We start from the raw sequence: 23,332 nt of genomic DNA on the forward strand, positions 1-23,332 counted from the left end.
CCGCCATCAGACCCCCTCGCGTGGGCGCCTCCGAAGACGCCCTTCAGATCTCCCTTGAGGATGGAATAGGAGTTTGAGACCCGGTTCCCCAGCGAGGAGCTCCCCCGCTCCGCTCCAGCGCTTTCAACTACGTTCCCGTCAGTCTTCCTGGAGCCTTCATTGCCGACCGGACACCATGTGGACCCACCAGCAACGAGGCGCGACTCAGGCCCTTCAGCGAGGTCCTACAGGTCTTCGGGCTCCTCGGTCGAGGCCTACTCCTACTCATCGGAAGACGGAGCCCCGAGGAACCATAGGAGACGGCAAGATAGGTCCCGCAGGAGACGGTCTCGCTCACGTTCCCGTTCCAGATCCAGCCACGTTGGTAGGCGCTCTAGACCCCCCATGAGGAAGTATAGGAGAAGCGACTCGCTGGAGGAAGAATGGTTGCGGGTTGCCATCCCCCGTAGCCAACTCCTGGGGGCTTCAGCAGTCCCGAGCACCTCGGGATCGCTCCCTAGGTCCCGCTCACCAGTAGGATTTGTCTCCAGCAGCAGGTATGATCGACGGAGGGAGTCGTCTCTTCAGGCCCCAAGGGACAGGCATAAATCCGCGAAGGTTCCGACTCCATCCGCCCAGCGGAGAGAGTCGCCCCTTCGGTCTGGCAGCCGCGTCCTGGCCTCAAAATCTACGACGAATCGTCCGGAACGAGAGAGACTCCTTCCCACGACGGGCAAGCTCGCAGACCCCTGGTCCGCCGGAAGAAGAGAAAAATCCAGGACGGAGGCCTCTGTCCCTGCGGCGATGTCCGTCCTACTCCCTGAAACACAGAGACTGGACCACTCCAGGAAGATGCCTCCTCCCCATGCGGCTCCCCCCGTCGAAGGTCCTCCGTCACGAGCACTGGAGCACCCGACGGAGAATGTAGAGGACGGTGTAAAAGGTTCGGCAGTGGAAGTTTCGGCCTACAGGAGGGTGATAGGCCTCATTAGGCATCACCACAGGCTGGACGAACCTGAGCTCTCTACTGACGAAGTCTGGCTCTTGAGCCTCAGCAGGCTGGTGGATGCGCCTGTGCAACAGAGGCCCTCGCTAGCCCTCCCTTTGGCTAGGGATGTTAGGCTGGGTATGGCGCACATTGCCAAGATCGTGGCCAACCACGTGGAAGCTCCCAAGAGCCAGAGTGCCTCCAAACTTCTCCAGGGCCTGAAGACACAGAGCCGGTTCTACCTTCCTGAAGGACACCGCACAGGTCCCTGTTCGGTGGAGCCAGCAGTCGCCATCCTGGGATAAGGAGCGGCAGAGGAGAGGGCTACCACAGCCTCGGTTTGTTTCTCCCCTGTGGAAACGTCCATGATGGAGAAGCTGGCCTGGTGCACGTGTCATCATGGCTGGATTGGTGGGCCTCCACGCTGGTGGGGTTCCAATCCTCGCACGACCTCGCAATCCCGGAGAATCAGGCCTTGCTAAAGGAGATTATTTTCTTGGGAGGTAAGGCCCTGAAGTTCCTCTCCTACCAATCCATCGCGCAGGCCGCCAATTGGATACTGCGGAAGAGGGACACTGTGCTCAACAAGCTTGTCAGGAGGCTCCCTGACAGAGAAGCGAGGTCCCTGAGGAGCCTGCCACTGTGGGACGACTCAGTGTTCCCCCTGAAGGCGGTGGAGGAGACGGTAGAGAGGGTCAGGAAGCTAAAGGACGCGGGAGAACCCAGACCCCCTCCGTGGACCGTAACAGTTCTGAAAGAAGGGTACAGGTTGCCCTTCCTGGCGGACCCCGCACCTCTGATACCAGATCTGCAGGCGGAATCGTTTGCACCGAAAGACCCATTGAGATGGACGGCCCTACAAGAAGAGGTCTCTGTGATGCTGGCGAAAGGGGCAATAGAACCAGTCAAGAACCTGGGTCCAGGGTTCTACAGCAGACTCTTCCTGGTGGAGAAAGCAACAGGGGGCTGGAGACCAGTCATAGACCTCTCAGCCCTCAACAGGTTCGTGTGCAAGACCGACTTCAAGATGGACACTCCGTAGTCGGTCCTAGCGGCCTTGAGGGAGGGAGACTTCATGATGTCCATAGACCTCAAGGATGCATACTTATAGATCCCTGTTCACCTCTCCAGCAGGAAGTACCTAAGGGTAAAATGGGGTACCCAAACATTGCAGTTCAAGACCCTCTGCTTCGGTCTGTCCACAGCCCCTCAGGTCTGCACGAGGGTCTTCGCAACAGTCTTGGTCTGGGCACACGAACGGGGTATCCACCTGATTCGGTACTTGGACGACTGGTTGTTGCTTTCAGCCTCAGGAGAAGTACTGAGGGAGCAAGGCGCGAAGCTCCTGCAGTTCTGCAACGTCCTGGGTATCATCATCAACCTGGAGAAGTCCCAACTGATACCCTCCACCAGGATGACCTACCTCGGGATGGTCCTGGACTCCCGGTTGGCGAGAGACTGGACAACTTGGACCAGATCCTACGGCCCTTCCTGTCGGACCAGCCCAGGAGAGCCAAGGACTGGCAGAGACTGATAGGCCACCTCGTGTCGTTAGAGAAGCTAGTCCCACAGGGGAGACTCAAACTCAGGGGAGTACAATGGAACCTGAAGGAGACCTGGAACCAGAGAGACTCCCCGCACAAGGTGGTCCCGATGTCCCCGGAGACGAAGGAAGTCCTAGAGTGGTGGCACGACAGATCGAACACCCTCCAGGGGATGCCCTTCGCAGCCGACCCTCCAGAGATGCTCCTGTTCATGGACGCATCCAAGGAGGGTTGGGGTGCCCATCTCCTCGACAGCACAGCAAGAGGAAGATGGTTAGCCGAAGAGAAGAACCTGCACATAAACGTGCTAGAAATGATGGCAGTGCGAAGAGCGTGTCTAGAGCGTGCCTACATAAAGAAGCAAGGAGGACTGAAATCAAAGGAGCTGTGCGACATCACGTTGGAGTTTCTGGAATGGGCCAAAATGGAGCAGATCAAGATCTCGGCCAGATTCATCCCAGGGAAGAGAAACGTCCTGGCCGACGGCCTCAGCAGAATGGGTCAAGTGGTAGGGTCCGAGTGGTCCTTGCACCCGGAAGTGGCCAAGACTCTCATTCAGAAGTGGGGCTCGCCAGTGATAGACCTCTTCGCCACGAGACTGAACTCACAGCTCCCCGTGTTTTGTTCTCCTGTGCCAGATCAGGGGGCGGCGTTCGAGGACGCCTTCCAACACCCTTGGGACAACCTCGACGTTTACGCCTTCCCTCCCTTCGGAATGCTCAGGCAAGTCTTCAACAGGGTGAGGCGAGCGGACAACCTGTGGATGACTTTGGTAGCGCCCTGGTGGCCGGAGAGATAGTGGTTCGCGGATCTAAAGGAACTGGCGCACCTTCCACCTTGGCCCCTTCCGGACAGACCAGACCTTCTCCGGCAACCGCACTTTCAAAGGTTCCACAAAAACCCTCGGTCCCTCTGCCTTCACGCGTGGAGGTTATCGAGCGTCTCCTGAGGAAGGAAGGGTATTTGGCGGAGACGGCAACAAGGATGTCAGGGTACCTGAGACGTTCGTCAGCCGCAGTATACCAGGCAAAATGGGCTACCCTCACGAAGTGGTGCGTCTCGAAGAACATCAAGCCGTTGCAGGTCTCCATCCCAGAGATAGCTGACTTCCTAGTCTGTCTCAGGGACGGGGTGAACATGTCCATCCCAGCCATTAAAGGAGTCCAGGCTGCCCTGGGACAAGTCTTCCTCCTGAAGGGCATCGACCTGGGTACCTCCAGACACATCTCGATGCTCATCAAGAGCTTCGAGCAATCGTGCCCCCCTCAGGCCGTTCGGGTGCCCCAGTGGGTCGTGGCTAGAGTCCTGAAGATGCTGTCAGAACCTCCCTTCGAACCCCTAAAGGACATCTTGGACGGAGAGCTCACCCTCAAGACAATTTTTCTGTTAGTGATGGCATCAGCAAAACAGGTATGGGAGATTCATGGACTCGTACGAGGTGTCACACTTGAAGGGCTGGCGTGAAGCTACCTTCAGGTTCGTACCATCCTTCGTGGCTAAGACCCAGAATCCAGCAGTTTGGGACCCCAAGTTTGAAGGATTCTCGGTGCCGGCAATCCCTCGTTCGGACAACCCGAGGGACTTGCTTCTGTGCCCTGTCAGAGCGGTACGGAAGTACTTAGAGAGGACAGCCAGACTTCGACCCGAAATCAAGAGTCTGTTCGTCTCCTCAGGATTAGTAAAGAAGCCAATCTCCAAGAATACGATCTCTTTCTGGCTACGGCAGGTGGTGATCATGAGGGCCTACAGTAGTGCAGGAGTTCCTCTTCCGGGGAAGCCTAGACCCCACGACATCAGAGGGCTTAGTACTTCGTTGGCCTTTGAGAAGAACATGGCAGTCGACCAAATCCTGAGGGCAGGTACATGGGCTAGTCAGTCAACCTTCACAGCTCACTACTTGAAGGAGTGTTTAAGGAGATTCCTGGATGGATTCTCTCTCGGTCCCGTCATTTCCGCGCTTCAAAAGATTTAAAGGTGTAGCCCCAGGGAAAACCACGGGCAGTAAGTCCAAGAGACACAGGTCCCTTCCTTACCCCCTCTTTTTCCCTATTACCTTCCCTGAAATGACCTTAAAATCCTTTAACTGCCATGGGATACATCGTCAGTGAATGAATACGTCTCCAAGGATTTTTACAGAGGTGAGTTACTTAGACACTAAGATAGTTTTTTGGGTAGTTTTTCCCTATTTCTCGTGTTTTTTCTTGGGGGGTCAGCAGAACCTAGCCTTCTATTTAGGTTCCCCTTTTTCTCTCCTCATCACAGTCTCTGGGTCCTGTGGGACACTCCCACCTCCTAAGGTATAAGTCTCCTAAGAAAGTAGTTCCAGGTAAGTACTCCGTGTTGGAACAAATCACAAATTTTCAGTAATTTGTATTTTTCATAACAGTACTTACCTCGAACTACTTTCGGGTTATGGCCCGCCCATCCTACCCCGAGTGCCTTACAGGACCTAGTAAAAACCTATCTGTCAAAAACTTACTGGAGATCGAGACCTGAGCAAGCATGCTCTCTGACCCCGGGTCGTCTCTGGGCGCGTATCATTCCGCCAGAGGTTACCCTGCATTGAAAACGGGAGTAGGGTAAACTACACAAAATTCTGGTCGGTTGGGAGGAGATCCCAGATACTCCTAAGAAAGTAATTCGAGGTAAGTACTGTTAGGAAAAATACAAATTACTTAAAATTTGTGATTTTTGTTCAGTGAGGGAGTGGATAAGTCTCCTGTGAACCCTCTCTTCACTGGAACAATTTGTGTGTCTGGGGAAACTAAATTTACGACCCCTTCAGTTCCATCTCAATTGCTATTGGAACAAAGAGGACAGCTTCAACAAGAAGAGCATTCCTCTTACGGAACCAATAAAAGAGTGTATTCGTTGGTGGAACAACATAAACAGGTTCCAGGAAGGTCTCTCTTTGGAACAAAAGAGCCCAGACCTTGTGTTGTTTTCCAACGCCTCGGACTCGGGGTGGGGAACAACACTAGGAAAGTCAGAGATTTCGGGTCTGTGGACAAAACAACAGCAAAGTCTCCACATCAATCAAAAGGAGCTGTTAGCAATCCTGTTGGCTCTCAAGGGATTCGAGAAGCTAGTACTAGACAAAGTAATACAAATCAATGCAGACCGTACCACAGCTTTGGCCTACATAGCGAAACAAGGGGGAACGCATTCGAGGCCACTTTACGAGATAGCAAGAACTCTTCTCGTTTGGGGACATCAAAGAAAGATATCCCTGTTGACAAGATTCATTCAAGGGGAAAAGAATGTGAGGGCAGACAGCCTCAGCAGGAGGAATCAAGTTCTCCCCACAGAGTGGACACTGCATCTAGACGTATGCAAGAAACTTTGGCGGATTTGGGGCCGCCCTCTCATAGATCTATTTGCAACTTCAAAAACCAGAAGACTAGAGAATTATTGCACCCCAGTTCCGGATCTCGAAGCGTCACACATAGACGTGTTCCTGATGGACTGGTCACACCTAGATGTGTACGCTTTCCCTCCATTCAAAGTGCTGTACAAAGTATGACAAAAGTTTGTGTCCCACGAGGGAACCAGATTGACGTTAATAGCCCCCTTCTGGCAGACAACCCCACTTGGCAAGAAACCATCTAAACCTCCAAGCTCTATGTCTGACTGCATTCAGACTATCAAAAAACTTGCAAGATCTAGAGGATTTTCGAAGGAAGCAGACAAGGCTATTGCTAGAGCAAGAAGAACTTCCACTATCAGGGTGTACCAATCCAAGTGGGAAGTTTTTAGAGCATGGTGTAAAGCTAACTCAGTTTCTTCATCCAATACCTCTGTAGCTCAAATTGCCGATTTCTTTTTAGAGCTTAGAAGAAGGCACAATTTCTCCTCCTCAACCATTAAAGGGTACAGGAGTATGTTAACAGCGGTCTTCAGGCATAGACATTTAGACCTCTCGAATAACAAGGACCTTCAGGATCTCCTTAGATCCTTTGAAACCTCTAAAAAACGTCAACAGGATTCACCAGCCTGGAATTTAGACGTGGTTTTAAAATTTCTTATGAGTGACAGATTTGAACCTTTGAACTCTGCTTCTTTTAAAGATCTGACTTTAAAGACTTTATTTTTAGTAAGCTTTGCAACAGCTAAAAGGGTCAGTGAAGTTCATGCTTTTAGCAAAAACATTGGCTTTAGAAACGGCAAAGCTATATGCTCCCTGCAGCTTGAATTTCTAGCCAAGAACGAACGTCCTTCTCACCCATGGCCAAAATCTTTCGAAATTGCTAACCCCTCTGATTTGGTGGGTGAGGAGCTGGAGAAGGTTCTTTGTCCTGTTAGAGCACTAAGGTTCTATTTAGACAGGACTAAAGGTTTAAGAGGCAATTCAGAAGCTCTTTGGTGGGCAGTCAAAAAGCCTGCTTTTCCTATATCTGAAAATGCCTTATCATATTTCATAAGACTTTTGATTAAAGAAGCTCACACACACTGTGGTGAGGCAGACCCTAAGCTCCTGAAAGTTAAGACTCATGAAGTTAGAGCAGTGGCAACTTCTGTGGCTTTTAAACAAAATCGTTCTCTGCGAAGTATGATGAATACAACGTTTTTGAGAAGTAATCTGTATTCACATCACTATTTAAAACGTGTCCAGACTCTTTATGAGGACTGCTACACTTTGGGTCCATTCGTAGCAGCGAATGCAGTAGTAGGTGAAGGATCTACCACTACACTCCCTTAATCCCTAGTACCCTTTTCCCCTCTTGGAACTTGTATATATTTTTATGATTGGAGGAAATTGTTAGACAATCTTCCGCAATCTTTGACTTAGTCAGGTAGTCATTTGTTCCTTGAGAGCGCCCGGAACAAGGGTATTAGTTGAGGTCCTGTCAGCATAGAGGTTATTCACCGTTTGACAGCTCCTAGAGTTCTTCAGCCCCCTGGGTGGATCGCTGGTTCTCAAAGGACAGCAGACTTATTAATGCAGAGAACCATTAAAGTCAGCTTCCTTAATAGGTACGAACCCTTAAGCTAGTTTTGTTTTAAACTCTCTAGTGAAATTCCATTAATGTTGCTGTCTCTGACCTGCCACCAAGGGTGTCAATCAGCTATTATTATATAACCAGCGGGTAAGTTTAAATGTTTAAAAATGATATTTTCATAATAAAATTAATTTTTGAGCGTACTTACCCGCTAGTTATATAACTTAAAATCCCACCCTCCTCCCCTCTAGAGACCTATGGGCATGGAAAATCTGATACTAGGAGGGATAGTTTGACCTAGCTCCGTGGTGGCGCTTTTGTATACCTGGCATATCTATGCGATTGCTGCGAGTTTTGAATTTCTGCCGGACAGAAGAATAAAGCTATTATTATATAACCAGTGGGTAAGTACAGTATGTTCAAAAATTTATTTTATTATGAAAATATCAATTTACAAAGGAAATAATGACTGTCATTTATTTCTGGCTTATCATTTTAATATCAAACAAAAATATGAATTAGATAAAAAATGATAATTATACTATCACCCCAAACTTTCTCTTTGCCACAAGCAAAATAGTTTTTTATTTGTGTCGTGTTTTTTTCTAATTTAGATTTAGATTTTTCAGTGGCTTACAGAATATGTTTCAGAGCATGTATAAGTTAAAATATTACTTCAATATCTTGTAATGATGGAAAACAAGGCATTTTTGCGCTATATTTTCTTAACTTTTTATCCGTGAATTTTGTCTAATTGATTTAAATTTTACAATGGCTTATAGGATATGTTTTAGAGTGTGAATAACAATATTACACATCATGCTCACTCATCAGCTAAGATAGTGATCAACCTATTTAGTTTTAGCTTATTTAACTTTCTTATTCTCAAAAGTTTGACTTGCCTTCCTGGTTGTTTGAACTAACCTAACCTCATTAGTCTGGTCTAGTTATTAAGTGTTCCTTCAATTAGGGGTTTGAATGTTCACTGCGCCTTACGGATTCGAGTTCCTCTTGAAGTCTCAATTTCTTAATCTACTTTATTCCTTCTGCGACTTACAAACATTCGACTTAAACATTTAGAGATACAAACACAAATCCAAATTAAATAAAAAAGATACAATAAGGAAATACAGTACTCTAATAAAACAATATTATATGATTTAAGACAGTAAGCAAAACAACATTTTTAATAACCTGATATCTGTTTCTTATGAAACCTGACTATTTGTTGACTTTTAGATAGAAATCATAGGCATGGAATTCAGGTTAGGCCTACCATAGGTCAAAATTTAACCAAATTGAACTAATAAACTATTAGACTTACAAACAGCTTCTGGGAACCAATTAAATTTGTAAGTGGAGGACCTTCTGTACGTCAATATTGAGTTGAGTAGCTGGATTCTTGTATCCCACCTCTGGCTAAAGTAAGCGAGTTTAAACAATATTGTTTTATTTTAGGAAATGGTGTTTCATATTGTTGAAGAGCTTTAAAAATATTTGCTGTACAGTAGCTGATATTTCAGCTCAATTGGTAGGTTGTATCCCGTGATCACTACGGGTGATATTGCGTCTTTGTTCTCTTACAAGCTCGGCCTCTAGTTCACCACTGGTTTACTTTAATGTGGTAATTTTTTTCTCTCAGTTTGTTAGTACCTTTACGAGTCTAGCTGTAAAAATTTTGGATTTTCTGTATTTGCATTTCTGCTATTTTAGTCACTCTATATGACATGTACAGTAGATTTTGCGGTAGAAGACCAAGTTTGGTATCTGAATCTGCATATCCTACCTCACACTAAAGCAAGCATTTATAAAACTATAAATCAATTTCGGAAATGTTGTTTCATATCGTAAATACTCTTCAAGATTTTTTGTTATTCGTGTGGTATCAGCACAACTGGTAGGTTACGTCTCTTGTTCACTCCAGATAATATTGCATTTTTGTTCACTTATAATCTAGGCCTTTAGTTCATCACAGGTTTAGTTTAGTTTGGTAATTTTTCTTTCACTCAGGTTTTTATTGCCATTTCAAATAGGGCTGTAGAAAAACTTATGTTATAATGAATTGTCTGTACAGTATTTAGTTAAGAATTATAATTAATAATGATAAAAGGTTGATTTTATAATTAAGGGGATGAATATCCCTTGGGAGGTACCGTTACAGTGACGTCTATATTTGCCGTTACATATGTTGACCTTTCGGCTATTAGCCTCAGCAGAAGCCCAACACTAACACTCCAGTTGTAAGCAGGATCAAAGTGGGCTTAGTGCAATAGAAATCTTACAATAAACTAACTTATCACAGCTTTAAGGTATTATATGATGTGATTTTCATCAAATTATCTAACAGCTACTTTTTAACTATAAAGCAAATAACTCTCAACTCAGAATTCAACTTAGTACTATATTCAGAGTAGTATGTCAGGCCTAAGCTACCCAGTTTCACTTCTAACCTAAATTCTCAAGTAGTAATTAGCAGGTCATCTATACCAATCGGTAAAAGCTAGCGTTCTGTTGGCTAAACACACAAGTGAGTTACATGCGTTGTTGATTGAGGTAGGCTCTGGAAAATCTGAGATGATCTTGTCTCTCTTACTTTCCTTCAGACCATTACTGTATCGGTAATGTCATTTGGCTTTCAAAATTCCTATCTTAGTGTAAATACATTACTTATTTGGAAATGAAAGTTCATCAGTATGAAAAAAATAGCCTCTAATAGTTCGGTTATTATTATTACTTACTATCCAAGCTGCAGCTGTAGTAGGAAGGACAGAAATTTAAAAGCCCTCATGTCCCCAACAGGAAAAGAAGCCTTGTGGGAAAAGGAAAGGAAGAAATTATGATTGCAGTATAAAATAACAGTACAGCATACTGTAAAGATAAATGTTAATCTTAAAAACACAAATACTGCACAGTAATATATAAAATTGGAGACAAGACTTATCTTGAATATGTTTCATGTATAAAAATTTATAATCTTTTATCTCAAGGATACTTTGGTCTACATATTGCCGCTGGTAAAAATGATATTTTGTTCTTAAATAGATAAAAATTCCATGGAATTATTACTATTTTCCATTTCAGGGAATCTTCCGTGTACCTGAACAAGATGTATTAATAAAGAGAATTCCTGATATGCAGAAGGCAGTTTCGAACACGCTACGAAACATTCAAGTAACTCATAGGTACAGTTATCAGTTTTTGTAAAGATTATTTTTTTAATTGAGGCAGTGTAATGCCTATGATTGGCCTGTCATCTACTATTCAACCTCAAATCCTGGCCTAATATATCCATATTATATAGTAAGATACTTTACAGATAAGCATTTCTGAATTCAGGCAAAGAAATATTTATCCTGAAAATCTGTGCCTACTGGTGTATACTGTACTTTTCTTAAACCTTCCTGTGTAATGTATCAATTGGTCACTTGAAGAATGATCCTTCACATATGTTATAGTGGTTTATCACAATTTTTTTCAATAACTTCAGATATAAGACTCGAATCACTTAGATGTTATATGTATTAATAAAATGCAGGATTATAAACTTTTTCTGGCTACCATCACACTCGGTCATTTAATGGTCTAAAGGTCGCTTATGCCCTAGCAGGACAATGGTCCAGAGACTGACCATATATACTTATGATCAGCGCCCAAGCTTCATCTCCATGCAAGCTAGGACCAGGAAGGGCCAGGCAATGGATGCTGATGACTTAGCAGGTATACCTATAGGCTCCCACAAACCCCCATCCATAGCTCACAAGGATGGTGAGGTTGCAGACACTATTGAGAAACTATCGAGCTGAGCCGGGCCCAAATTTTAGTCTAGCAGATTGCGAGGCAGGGATGTTTCCAATTGGCTACCACAACCCTGTGCACTGAAAGAGGCATTATCTTACCATGGAGTATGCCATAAAGAATTTTCACAGGGTTGTTATTGTGTCATTTACAGTCATGTTGATAATCATTGTAAGTAAAATTAAGATGAAAAATCTTTTGGAAGGCTCTGGTTGGTATTGTCCAGAAAGTATTGTAAATTACATGACCAGCTCTTTCATAAGAGCACAGTGATAAGAATGGATTACATAAGTTTTAACATAATGTGTATGAAATGATTGGTCAACCTTTCTCTTTTTATGACTGCTTGGTTGCTTTGAATGTGTTCCACAAACTAGGATAGTGTCCCTCTCCTGGGGACCCAAGAAGATACCTCGGTTATCTAAGTGCTAAAAAATTTACCTTGTATATAAAGCATTCATTAGGACTTTGTCATCAAATCAGCGGCCTCTTTAAACTTTTTAAAAGGACATGTATTTTTTTTTAAAAAGATGTACTTTTATTTTAAAGCCAACAATGTATTTTAGGTGATTATTGGAATTATTTTGACACTTTTGTTCTCAATCACTCAGTGATCATAGTAAACTACCGTAGGATGATAATAGCAATAATATGCAGTGTACATGTCCATAATACTTTTTTTTATTAGTTCAGTAGAATTGAAAATTTAATTTTCTAGAAAAAACAACAGGATTCCAAAACAATAAGCAATGCCAGTTAAAGCATTATATACAGTACAGTATAATGAGATCTATTCACAAAAACAATCTCATCTGTTGCTGTTAAAACATTGGTGAATGTCATAAACAATTTTTTAATATTAGAATTGAAAATTCATGTTTATACTCGGAAGAGAAGCTAGGCCAATTAGTGACAGAATTTTCGAAGGGTATGTGAGAGAAGGAAATTGAGAGTTAATGTAGGTAAGAGTAAGGTTATGAGATGTACGAGAAGGGAAGGTGGTGCGAGGTTGAATGTCATATTGAATGGAGAGTTACTTGAGGAGGTGGATCAGTTTAAGTACTTGGGGTCTGTTGTTTCAGCAAATAGTGGAGTGGAAGCAGATGTACATCAGAGTGAATGAAGGATACAAAGTGTTAAGGGCAGTGAAAGGAGTGGTAAAGAATAGAGGGTTAGGCATAGGTGTAAAGAGAGTTCTGTATGAGAAAGTGATTGTACCAACTGTGATGTATGGATTGGAGTTGTGGGGAATGAAAGTGACACAGAGACGGAAGTTGAATGTTTGAGATGAAGTGTCTGAGGAGTATGGCTGGTGTATCTCGAGTAGATAGGGTTAGGAACGAAGTAGTGAGGGTGAGAACAGGTGTAAGAAATGAGTTAGCAGCTAGAGTGGATATGAATATGTTGAGGTGGTTTGGCCATGTTGAGAGAATGGGAAATGGCTGTCTGGTAAAGAAGTGATGAATGCAAGAGTTTATGGGAGAAGTACAAGAGGAAGGCCAAGGTTTGGGTGAATGGATGTAGTGAAGAAAGCTCTGGGTGATAGGAGGATAGATGTGAGAGAGGCAAGAGTGCGTGCTAGAAATAGGAATGAATGGCGAGCGATTGTGACGCAGTTCTGGTAGGCCCTCCTGCTTCGTACGGTCACCAGGGATGACCGTGGAGGTAGCAGCAGTAGGGGATCCAGCGTTATGAAGCTTCATCTGTGGTGGATAACGGGTGACCACTATGGGGACATTACTATGAATCATTTAAAGTCAGACAGTAACTTTCATAGGTTTGAAATCACACGTGGCCCCTTCTTCTTCTCCTTAATTTCTTCTCAAAAACCCACTGACTTAATAAACATAACATTTAAAATCATCAGAGAAAATAACATTTACTGATCTCAAATAAACTAAGAATAATTAAGGATTAAATCATTAAAATATCTAGAAATAAATACAAGAGAATGTGAGTGAAATTATTTTTGAACGTCAACTTAGAAACTACTGAAAGAAAATGGCTAACAGAAAATTACCAAAGGCATGACTAAAATAAATGACTAATTTTGCATAACATGATATTAATATTTGACAACGGGGGATGGTGGGTTTTGGCACCCTAGCAGTACCAACCCAACTCGGTTGAGTCCCTTGTCAGGCTGGGAGGAACAGAGAGAGGAAAGGTCCCCTTTTTTCATTTGTTTGATGTCGGCTACTCGCCTAAATTGGGAAAAGTGCCTTGGTATATGTATGTAGGTATTTCTTATATTTTGTATCTTATATTTATTTCTTTTAATTTTTCAGAAAGTATCAGCCATTCTTTCTGGCCGAAAATTACAGTCAGCAACTGCAGCGACTAGTTACTGCACTTGGAGACTATCATGGAAGCCGAGGATTTCCAAAGTCCTGGCCCGAGTCTTTGTCATCTCTACAGCTTGTTGTTGAATCGTAAGTTCTGTCCTACCTTACATTAAAAAGAGGGCTATTTAGTGGCAAAACAGGTATTTATATGTGTTAACTAATACTGTAGTTCATTTTACTAAAGAGAGAGATTCTGAGAATGTTTTGAAAAAGTTTTTCTTGAAAAGATTGCCATGCTAAGAAAGTTTATTGATGATTAATGGCTTACCATGTTAGTCTACTAAAGCAGTTAGATCCGCGGAGGCATAACAACAATTAGAATAGCGCCAATGTGTCCCTATGTGTCGTATGAGGCGACAAAAAGGGATGGAACGAGGGCCCTGGGAACCCCTTCTTCTGTGTTATATACTCCTGTGAGACATCGAAGAGGTGGAGCTGGGGGAGAGTGACTGCACCCCGCACTCTAGTTTTGGGGTGTCTCAATGTGTGGGGATGTAGTACAATAGAGAGTAAAAGATGTGAGATTGGAAGTATGTTTAGGAATAGAAGGATGGATATAATGGCTTTGTGTGAGACAAAGATAAAAGGGAAGGGTGAAGTGAATTTTGGTGAAGTGACTGGTAGAGTGTCTGGGATTGAAAGGGGAAGAGCAAGAGAGGGTGTGGCTTTATTGCTGAGTGAATGGATGACAGGTAAAGTAGTTGAATGGAAGGAGATATCATCTAGGTTAATGTGGGTAAGGGTTAGGTTGGGTAGGGAATGTTGAGCTTTTGTTAGTGCATATGGGCCAGGGTGTGAGGAAAGTGAAGGAGAGTGGAATGAGTTCTGGGTTTAATTAACTAGGTGTGTAGAAGGATTTGGTAGAAGGAATTATGTAGTTGTCATGGGTGACTTAAATGCTAGAGTGGGCACTGGAGAGGTAGAAGGTGTCATTGGGAACTATGGCGTACCAGGTGAAAATGAGAGTGGTGAGATGCTGGTAGATATGTGTGTTGAGCAAGAGATGGTGATAAGTAGTAGCTTTTTCAAAAAGAAAGATATACAAGTATGCATGGGTAAGAGTGGCAAATGGAAGAATGGTAGAAAGGGCTTTAATTGATTATGTGTTGATAAATAGAAGAATGTTTGGAAGATTGAAAGACGTGCATGTGTTTAGGGGTATGGCTAACGGTATGTCTGATCATTTTTTGTTGGAAGGAAAATTAGTTGTAGCAAAAGAGTGGGGGAATAGAGTGGGGAGATGTAAAAGGGAGCTAGTGAGGGTTGAAGAGTTAATAAAACCTGAGGTAGAAAGTGATTATCATGAAAGATTGAAAATGGCATATGACAGAGTGAAAGTGAGAGAAACTGGTAATTTAGAGGAGGAGTGGAAGTTAGTAAGAGAAAATTTTGTAGGGATTGCAAGTGATGTGTGTGGCAAGAAGATTGTTGGAGTCAGCACGAGGAAGGGTAATGAATGGTAGAATGAAGGAGTGAAGGTGAAAGTGGAAGAGAAAAAGAGGTAATTTGAAGAATGTCTGCAGAGTAATAGTGTAGAGAAGTATGAAAGGTATTGAGAGAAAAATGTGAAAATAAGCGCAAGGTAACTGAGGCAAAGAGAGCGGCTGATCTGAGGTGGGGTCAGGGATTGGGTCGTTCATATGAAGAGAATAAGAAGTTTTGGAAAGAAGTGAAGAGAGTAAGGAAGGCTGGTTCGAGAATTGAAGAGACAGTGAAAGCTGGAAATGGAAGGTTGTTAAAAGAAGAGGAGGCAAGGAAAAGGTGGGCAGAATATTTTGAAAGTTTACTGAATATTGAGGATAATAGGGAGGCAGATATAATTGCTGTTGCAGGTGTTGTGAGGTGCCAGTGATAGGATATGAGAATGAGAGGGAGATTACATGAGAGGAAGTGAGGAGAGCACTAGATGAAACGATAGTAGGAAAAGCACCTAGTATGGATGGTATGAGAACTGAGATGTTAAAGGAAGGGGGTGTGACTGTACTTGAATGGTTGGTGGATTGTTTAATGTGTGTTTTATGTTGTCAATGGTACCAGTAGATTGTGTTTGTACATGTATTGTACCACTATATAAGGGTAAGGGAGATGTGCATGAGTGTTGTAATTCAAGGGGTATTGGTTTGTTGAGTGTGGATGGAAAAGTGTATGGTAGAGTACTGATTAATATGATTAAGGATAAAACAGAGAATGCAATCTTAGAAGTACTGGGTGGTTTTAGAAGAGGTAGGGGATGTATGAATTAGATTTTTACAGTTAGGCAGATATGCAAGAAATATTTAGCAAAAGGTAAGGAGGTGTATGTTGCGTTTATGGATCTGAAGAAAGCGTATGATAGAGTTGATAGGGAAGCAATGTGGAATGTGATGAGGTTAAATGGAATTGGTGGAAGGTTGTTGCAAGCAGTGAAAAGTTTCTAAAAAGGTACTAAAGCATGTGTTAGGATAGGAAATGAGGTGAGCGATTGGTTTCCAGTGAGAGTGGGGCTGAGACAGGGATGTGTGATGTCGTCATGGTTGTTCAACTTGTATGTTGATGGAGTGGTGAGAGAGGTGAATGCTCGAGTGCTTGGACGAGGATTGAAACTGATAGACGAGAATGATCATGAATGGGAGGTGAATCAGTTGTTGTTTGCGGTTGATACTGTACCGGTTGCAGACTCGGAAGACAAGGAAGCTGAGAGTTAATTTGGGTAAGAGTAAGATTATGAGATATACAAGAAGGGAAGGTGGTGCGAGGTTGAATGTCATGTTGAATGGAGAGTTACTTGAGGAAGTAGATCAGTTTAAGTACTTGGGGTCTGTTGTTGCAGCAAATGGTGGAGTGGAAGCAGATGTATGTCAGCGAGTGAATGAAGGATGCAAAGTGTTGGGGGCAGTGAAGGGAGTGGTAAAGAATAGAGGGGTAGGCATAGGTGTATAGGGAGTTCTGAATGAGAAAGTGATTGTACCAACTGTGATGTATGGATTGGAGTTGTGGGGAATGAAAGTGACACAGAGACGGAAGTTGAATGTTTGAGATGAAGTGTCTGAGGAGTATGGCTGGTGTATCTCGAGTAGATAGGGTTAGGAAAGAATTAGTGAAGGTGAGAACGGGTGTAAGAAATGAGTTAGCAGCTAGAGTGGATATGAATGTGTTGAGATGGTTTGGCCATGTTGAGAGAATGGAAAATGTCTGTCTGCTATAGAAGGTGATGAATGCAAGAGTTGACCCTGCTGCTTCCTCCAGTCACCTTGGATGACTGCTCAGGGAGCAGCAGTAGGGGATTCAGTGTTATGAAGCTCCATCTGTGGTAGATAATGGGGAAGGGTAGGCTGTGTAACCCTAGCAGTACCAGCCGAATTCCGTTGAGTCCCTCGTCAGGCTGGGAGGAGCGTAGAGAAGAAAGGTCCCCTTTTTTTCATTTATTTGATGTCGGCTACCCCCCAAAATTAGGGGAAGTGCCTTGGTATACAGCTAGATATATTGCAAAAACCATTTGTAACTATAATTATGAGGTTTTATATTAGTTTTTTTAGTTTTTTCATTGTTCTTTAGATTATATGTATAGAAGGGAATCTACATATCCAATACAAACATAAGAGTTCTTTGTATTGGGCAGATGCACTGGATGTCATGACAGAGAAAACAGTAGAAGATGTCCTATCTGAAAAGGTTAAGGGCTCTTGGGAAAATTAAAAAGCTGATTGATAAAGAAGATTTAGGGCCAGAAGAGGGGAAAGTATGAAATTGATTTGCCAACAAAAAGAGGATACCCTTTAGCCAGTCTTATTAGAGTTAAACATTTAACTCTGTAACCCTGCTAAACCACATTATGATAAATAGTGATACTAACACCTCAGTGTGAATGTTAAAGAGGGAAAAAGATTGTTTGGTCATCCTAAGTAAATATCAGAGAAATTGGAATAATCTACAGTTTATCCCAATACCAAAGCATTCAGCCATAGAAGCAGTGTTGAAAATGAGGCAACTGCAAGAAAATTATCAATGCTATGTAGAAGATATTGAGGATTTATTAGGTACTTGAAAGTGTAAGACAAGTATTTACATAGGTATTACAGCTATTGGTGTTTGTGTACTGTAACTCTCAAGTTTTCAATATTAAACTTAGCCGGTGATCATATAAGCTGTCAGCTCTGCTGCCCGACAGAAAAACCTAAGGACAAAATACGCCAGCGATCGCTATACAGGTGGGGGTGTACATCAACAGCGCCATCTGTCGAGCAGGTACTCAAGTACTCCATGTAAACACAGAACCAATTTTCTCTCTGTCGTGCCACCGGCAAGACCTACTAAATACGCTGTTGCTTACTGGATTGGTTTTCACAGATTTTGGTGAAGTACTCATTTCTAGTTATTAGCTTTCGCTTTGCAGAGGTTATCTTCAATACTTCCTTGCATTCTTTGATTGAATTTTGGATTATTTGTTGACGACTTGGATAGATTTTGAATTCCCCTTTGACTAATTCAAGATGGCTGACCCTTCTCAAGTCCCTAAATACAGAAAGTGTAGTGCTAGGGACTGTTCAAGGCGTCTTCCGAAGGCCTCTATCGATCCGCACACCATTTGTTCCAATTGTCGGGGTAAAACCTGTCAATTGGAAGATCGATGTGAGGAATGCGTTGGGCTTTCGGAATTCGATTTTCTCAAATTCCTGAAATATTCACGTAGGCTAGAGAGAGATCGAGTCAGGAGAAGTTCATCTCGCTCCGTTGATTTTTCCTCTCCCCATGCCCCACAACCTATTCCTTCCCCTGTAGTGGTTGCTCCTGATCCCCCTTCTAGCACTCAACAACCTTCGATGGCGGATATGATGCGTGCCATCCAGGCTCTGGGTGAGAGAGTCGAGTCGTTGGCGAGTGACCGTAATCAACTCATGGCAGACGTCAAGGAGTTGAAGGGTAAGAGTGCAGTGGGTAGTGACAAAGTGAGTGGTAGTGTTGTGGAAAGTGTTAGTGTTGCGCTTGAGGGTGCGTCTGTTCGTGCCTGTCGTCCTCCCAGTCCGGGACCTCTTGCAAGCTCCCAAGCCCAGAGGAGAAGCAATGTCGTACGACCAAAGGGTTCGACAGGCTTTAATCAGCGGACAGACGTTCCCTCCGTGGTTTCGGACGTATCTTGCCAAGATCGCCCCACCCACAAGAAGACGAGAGAGCCCATTTATTCCTCGTCTGCGGAAGATGTTTCTCGGAAGAAACAATGGACCAAGGTCTCACGACCTCTCAAACGCAAGGTCCCTTCCGCGCAAGTCCAACGGCCCAGTTGTAGCCACTGGGTCAGTTCGGACTCGCTGCAGTCTTCCGATGACTGCACACCTCCTAAGAGAGGCAAAGGGGTACCGCAACAGGCAGTAACACCGTCTGTTGCCGCACCTGCTACTGTAGACCCTAAGTGGGCTTTGCTGCAGACCATGCAGACACAGTTGTCATCTTTAATGCAGGACTTTCGTGCGGAGAAGGTTGACGCTGCACCCGTTAGCCTACAACCAACCACGGTTGTGCGTCCAGTTGACGCTGAGGCTACCTTCTCCCGCACTCCAGCTGTGAGAGTCCCGCCACCCATGCGCACTGTACCCTGCCAGCCGCATGTTGACGTTCGCCGACGCACGGAACCCTCCGTTGACGTTCGCGAGTTACAACAACAACAACCTAAGTTGTTTTGTTTTGACGCGGTGCGTCAACCTCCGCAACCCACTGTGGTTACCCCTACTCGCCCACAGCAGACTAGACAGTCAGGAGTAGACGCTTTGCGCCCCCGCGCAGCTATGGTTGTTGCCAGCTCACAGACTGGCCAACAGTTCCATGACGTTGCGTCCAGTGCAGTCACGCATGCACCCGTGCTGCCGGACTCAGCTGACCAGCCAATGCCTACTCCTTTGCCGCTTACTCCTCAGCATTCAGACGATGGACTCTCTGATGATGACGACGCTGCACACCTTGATGACCCGCACACGGACATCGACGAACCCAAGACCACGCCTCCCTCCTTGGACTTTAGGAAAGTACTTGCACTGTTCAAGGATATGTATCCCGATCAGTTTGTTTCTGCGGCCCCACGCTCACCTCCATCTGAGTTCGCTTTAGGCACGCAGTCATCCGCGCCTGCCTTTACGAAGCTCGTCCTCGCCCGCTCGTCCAAGAGAGCTTTAAGGGTGTTGGGAGATTGGATGCAGTCCAAAAAGCACCTTGGGAAGACAGCATTCTTGTTTCCCCCTGCGAAACTCGCTTCCAGATCGAGCGTCTGGTATGCCACGGGAGAAGTTCTCGGCTTGGGAGTTCCTGCCTCTGCCCAGGGCGACTTCTCAAGTCTAGTAGACTCTCCCCGCAGGCTGGCCATGAGACGCTCCAAGATTTGTTGGACTCCTTCAGATTTAGATCATCTGATGAAAGGAGTGTTCAGAGCCTTCGAAGTGTTTAACTTTTTGGATTGGTGTTTGGGAGCGTTGAGCAGGAAGACCTCCCCTTCTGATAAGGAAACTTCCATGCTCATTATGTCCTACATGGACAAGGCCATACGGGACGGTTCAAGTGAGCTTGCGGCTTCGTTCGTTTCCGGGGTCCTCAAGAAACGGGAAAACCTTTGCTCCTTCTTGTCAGCTGGAGTAACACAATGTCAGAAATCGGAGCTTATGTTTGCTCCTCTCTCGAAGTGCCTTTTCCTAGAGGAGTTGATCAAGGAGATTGCTGCCTCCTTGATTCAAAAAGACACGCATGACCTGGTTGCGTCTTCCGCACGCAAAGCCACCCCTTTGCCTACCGTGTCTAGACCCAGGATGGATACTCCAGCGTCAAGATTTATTCCGCCCTTTCGTGGCAGAGCCACCAGCAGAGGAGGTGCTCGTGCCGAAGGGAAACGTGGGAGCAAGAAGAAAGGTACCAAGTCCTTTAGAGGCAGAGTCTGACTGCCACCTTCTTCAGACAGCAGTGGGAGCCAGACTCAAGAACTACTGGCAGTCCTGGGAGAACAGGGGCGCAGATGCACAATCTGTGAAGTTGCTCAGAGAAGGGTACAAGATCCCATTCTTGCGCAAGCCCCCTCTAGCAACGACTCCCATCGACCTCTCTCCCAGGTACAGAGAGGAGGACAAGAGACTAGCGTTGAAGCAAGAGGTGTCTCTCTTACTAGAAAAGGGAGCGGTAGTCAAAGTCCGGGACCATCAATCCCCGGGCTTCTACAACCGTCTCTTCTTAGTGGTAAAGAAGACAGGAGGGTGGAGACCGGTGCTAGACGTCAGTGCTCTGAATGTCTTTGTCACAAAGCAGACGTTCGCCATGGAGACGACAAAGTCTGTTCTAGCAGCGGTCAGGAAGGAAGACTGGATGGTCTCTTTAGACCTCAAGGACGCTTACTTTCACGTCCCCATCCACCCAGATTCCCAACCTTTTCTAAGGTTCGTTTACGGGAAGGTTGTCTACCAATTTCAAGCCCTGTGCTTTGGCCTAAGCACGGCGCCTCTTGTCTTTACGAAACTGATGAGGAATATTGCCAAATTCCTGCATTTAGCAGACATCAGAGCCTCCCTCTATTTGGACGACTGGCTTTTAAGAGCTTCGTCCAGTCGTCGCTGTCTGGAGAATCTAAAGTGGACTCTAGATCTGACCAAGGAATTGGGTCTCCTGGTCAATATGGAAAAGTCCCAACTGGTCCCATCCCAAACTATAGTGTACCTAGGGATGGAGATTCACAGTCAAGCTTTTCGGGCTTTTCCGTCGGCCCCCAGAATAAGTCAAGCCCAAGGATGCATCCAGAACATGCTAATGAAGGACCGATGTTCAGTCAGACAGTGGATGAGTCTGATAGGGACGCTTTCATCACTGGACCAGTTCATTGCGTTAGAGAGACTGCACCTCCGTCCCCTTCAATTTCACCTGGCTGTTCACTGGAGAAAGGACAAGACGCTAGAAGCGGTCTCGATCCCTATTTCCGAGAAGATGAAGTCATCACTGACCTGGTGGAAGGACAACATCAACCTCAGAGAGGGTCTGCCCCTGACTGTTCAGACCCCCAACCACGTTCTCTTCTCGGACGCATCGGACACGGGCTGGGGTGCGACATTAGACGGTCGGGAATGCTCGGGCACCTGGAACTCGGAGCAAAGAGCGTTACATATCAACTGCAAGGAGCTACTGGCAGTTCATCTGGCCTTGAAAAGCTTCAAGTCCCTCCTTTTAGGCAAGGTGGTGGAGGTGAACTCCGACAACACCACGGCCTTGGCGTACATCTCCAAGCAAGGAGGGACCCATTCTATGAAGTTGTACGAGATCGCAAGGGACCTCCTCACCTGGTCAAGAGATCTAAACCTGTCTCTAGTAACGAGGTTCATTCAAGGCAACATGAATGTCATGGCGGACCGCCTCAGTCGGAAGGGTCAAATCATCCCAACAGAATGGACCCTTCACAAGAATGTATGCAAGAGACTTTGGGCCACATGGGGCCAACCTACCATAGATCTCTTTGCAACCTCAATGACCAAGAGGCTCCCAAATTATTGCTCGCCAATCCCGGACCCAGCAGCAGTTCATATAGATGCTTTTCTACTGGATTGGTCCCATCTAGACCTTTATGCATTCCCCCCGTTCAAGATTGTCAACAAGGTACTGCAGAAGTTCGCCTCTCACGAAGGGACAAGGTTGACGTTGGTTGCTCCCCTCTGGCCCGCGAGAGAATGGTTCACCGAGGTACTGCAATGGCTGGTGGACGTTCCCAGAACTCTTCCGCTAAGAGTGGACCTTCTACGTCAGCCACACGTAAAGAAGGTACACCCAAGCCTCCACGCTCTTCGTCTGACTGCCTTCAGACTATCGAAAGACTCGAGAGCTAGAGGCTTTTCGAAGGAGGCAGCCAGAGCGATTGCTAGAGCAAGGAGGACATCCACTCTTAGAGTCTACCAGTCGAAGTGGGAAGTCTTCCGAAGCTGGTGCAAGTCGGTATCAGTATCCTCAACCAGTACCTCTGTAACTCAAATAGCTGACTTCCTTTTATACCTGAGGAAGGAAAGATCTCTTTCAGCTTCCACGATCAAGGGTTACAGAAGCATGTTGGCAGCAGTCTTCCGTCACAGAGGCTTAGATCTTTCCAACAACAAAGATCTACAGGACCTCCTTAAGTCTTTTGAGACCTCGAAGGAGCGTCGTTTGGCCACACCAGGTTGGAATTTAGACGTGGTACTAAGATTCCTTATGTCAGAAAGGTTCGAGCCGCTACAATCAGCCTCCTTTAAAGATCTCACTTTAAAGACTCTTTTCCTCGTCTGCTTAGCTACAGCTAAAAGAGTCAGTGAGATACACGCCTTCAGCAGGAACATCGGATTTTCATCTGAAACGGCTACATGTTCTTTGCAGCTTGGTTTTCTAGCCAAAAACGAACTACCTTCTCGTCCTTGGCCGAAATCGTTCGATATTCCAAGCCTTTCTAATTTGGTTGGAAATGAACTAGAGTCTTGTGCCCTGTTAGAGCTCTTAAGTTCTATTTAAAACGAACTAAACCTTTACGAGGACAGTCAGAAGCTTTATGGTGTGCTATTAAGAAACCTTCTTTACCTATGTCGAAGAATGCAGTTTCCTTTTATATTAGACTGTTGATACGAGAAGCTCATTCCCATCTGAATGAGGAAGACCATGCTTTGCTGAAGGTAAGGACACATGAAGTTAGAGCTGTCGCAACTTCAGTGGCCTTCAAACAAAACAGATCTCTGCAGAGTATAATGGACGCAACCTATTGGAGAAGCAAGTCAGTGTTCGCGTCTT

At 45.1% G+C, this 23,332-nt stretch overlaps 2 protein-coding genes across 4 annotated transcripts in view; one reads left to right on the top strand and one right to left on the bottom strand.

Annotated features, from left to right (window-relative positions):
* LOC137620769 (serine-rich adhesin for platelets-like) overlaps window positions 1–23,332 on the bottom strand; it is a 297,666-nt gene that overhangs the window by 145,310 nt on the left and 129,024 nt on the right. The gene's annotated exons all lie outside the window — the stretch shown is intronic.
* Window positions 1–23,332, top strand: part of LOC137621005 (T-cell activation inhibitor, mitochondrial-like) — an 85,682-nt gene that overhangs the window by 2,828 nt on the left and 59,522 nt on the right. The window contains exons 2-4 of the mRNA XM_068351445.1: window positions 6,934–7,177; window positions 10,533–10,633; window positions 13,535–13,678. Coding sequence (XP_068207546.1) covers window positions 6,934–7,177; window positions 10,533–10,633; window positions 13,535–13,678 — 489 coding nt within the window. The remainder of the gene's footprint in view (window positions 1–6,933; window positions 7,178–10,532; window positions 10,634–13,534; window positions 13,679–23,332) is intronic.

The sequence above is a fragment of the Palaemon carinicauda genome, chromosome 27, assembly GCF_036898095.1.
Source record: "Palaemon carinicauda isolate YSFRI2023 chromosome 27, ASM3689809v2, whole genome shotgun sequence".
NCBI lineage: Eukaryota > Metazoa > Arthropoda > Malacostraca > Decapoda > Palaemonidae > Palaemon > Palaemon carinicauda.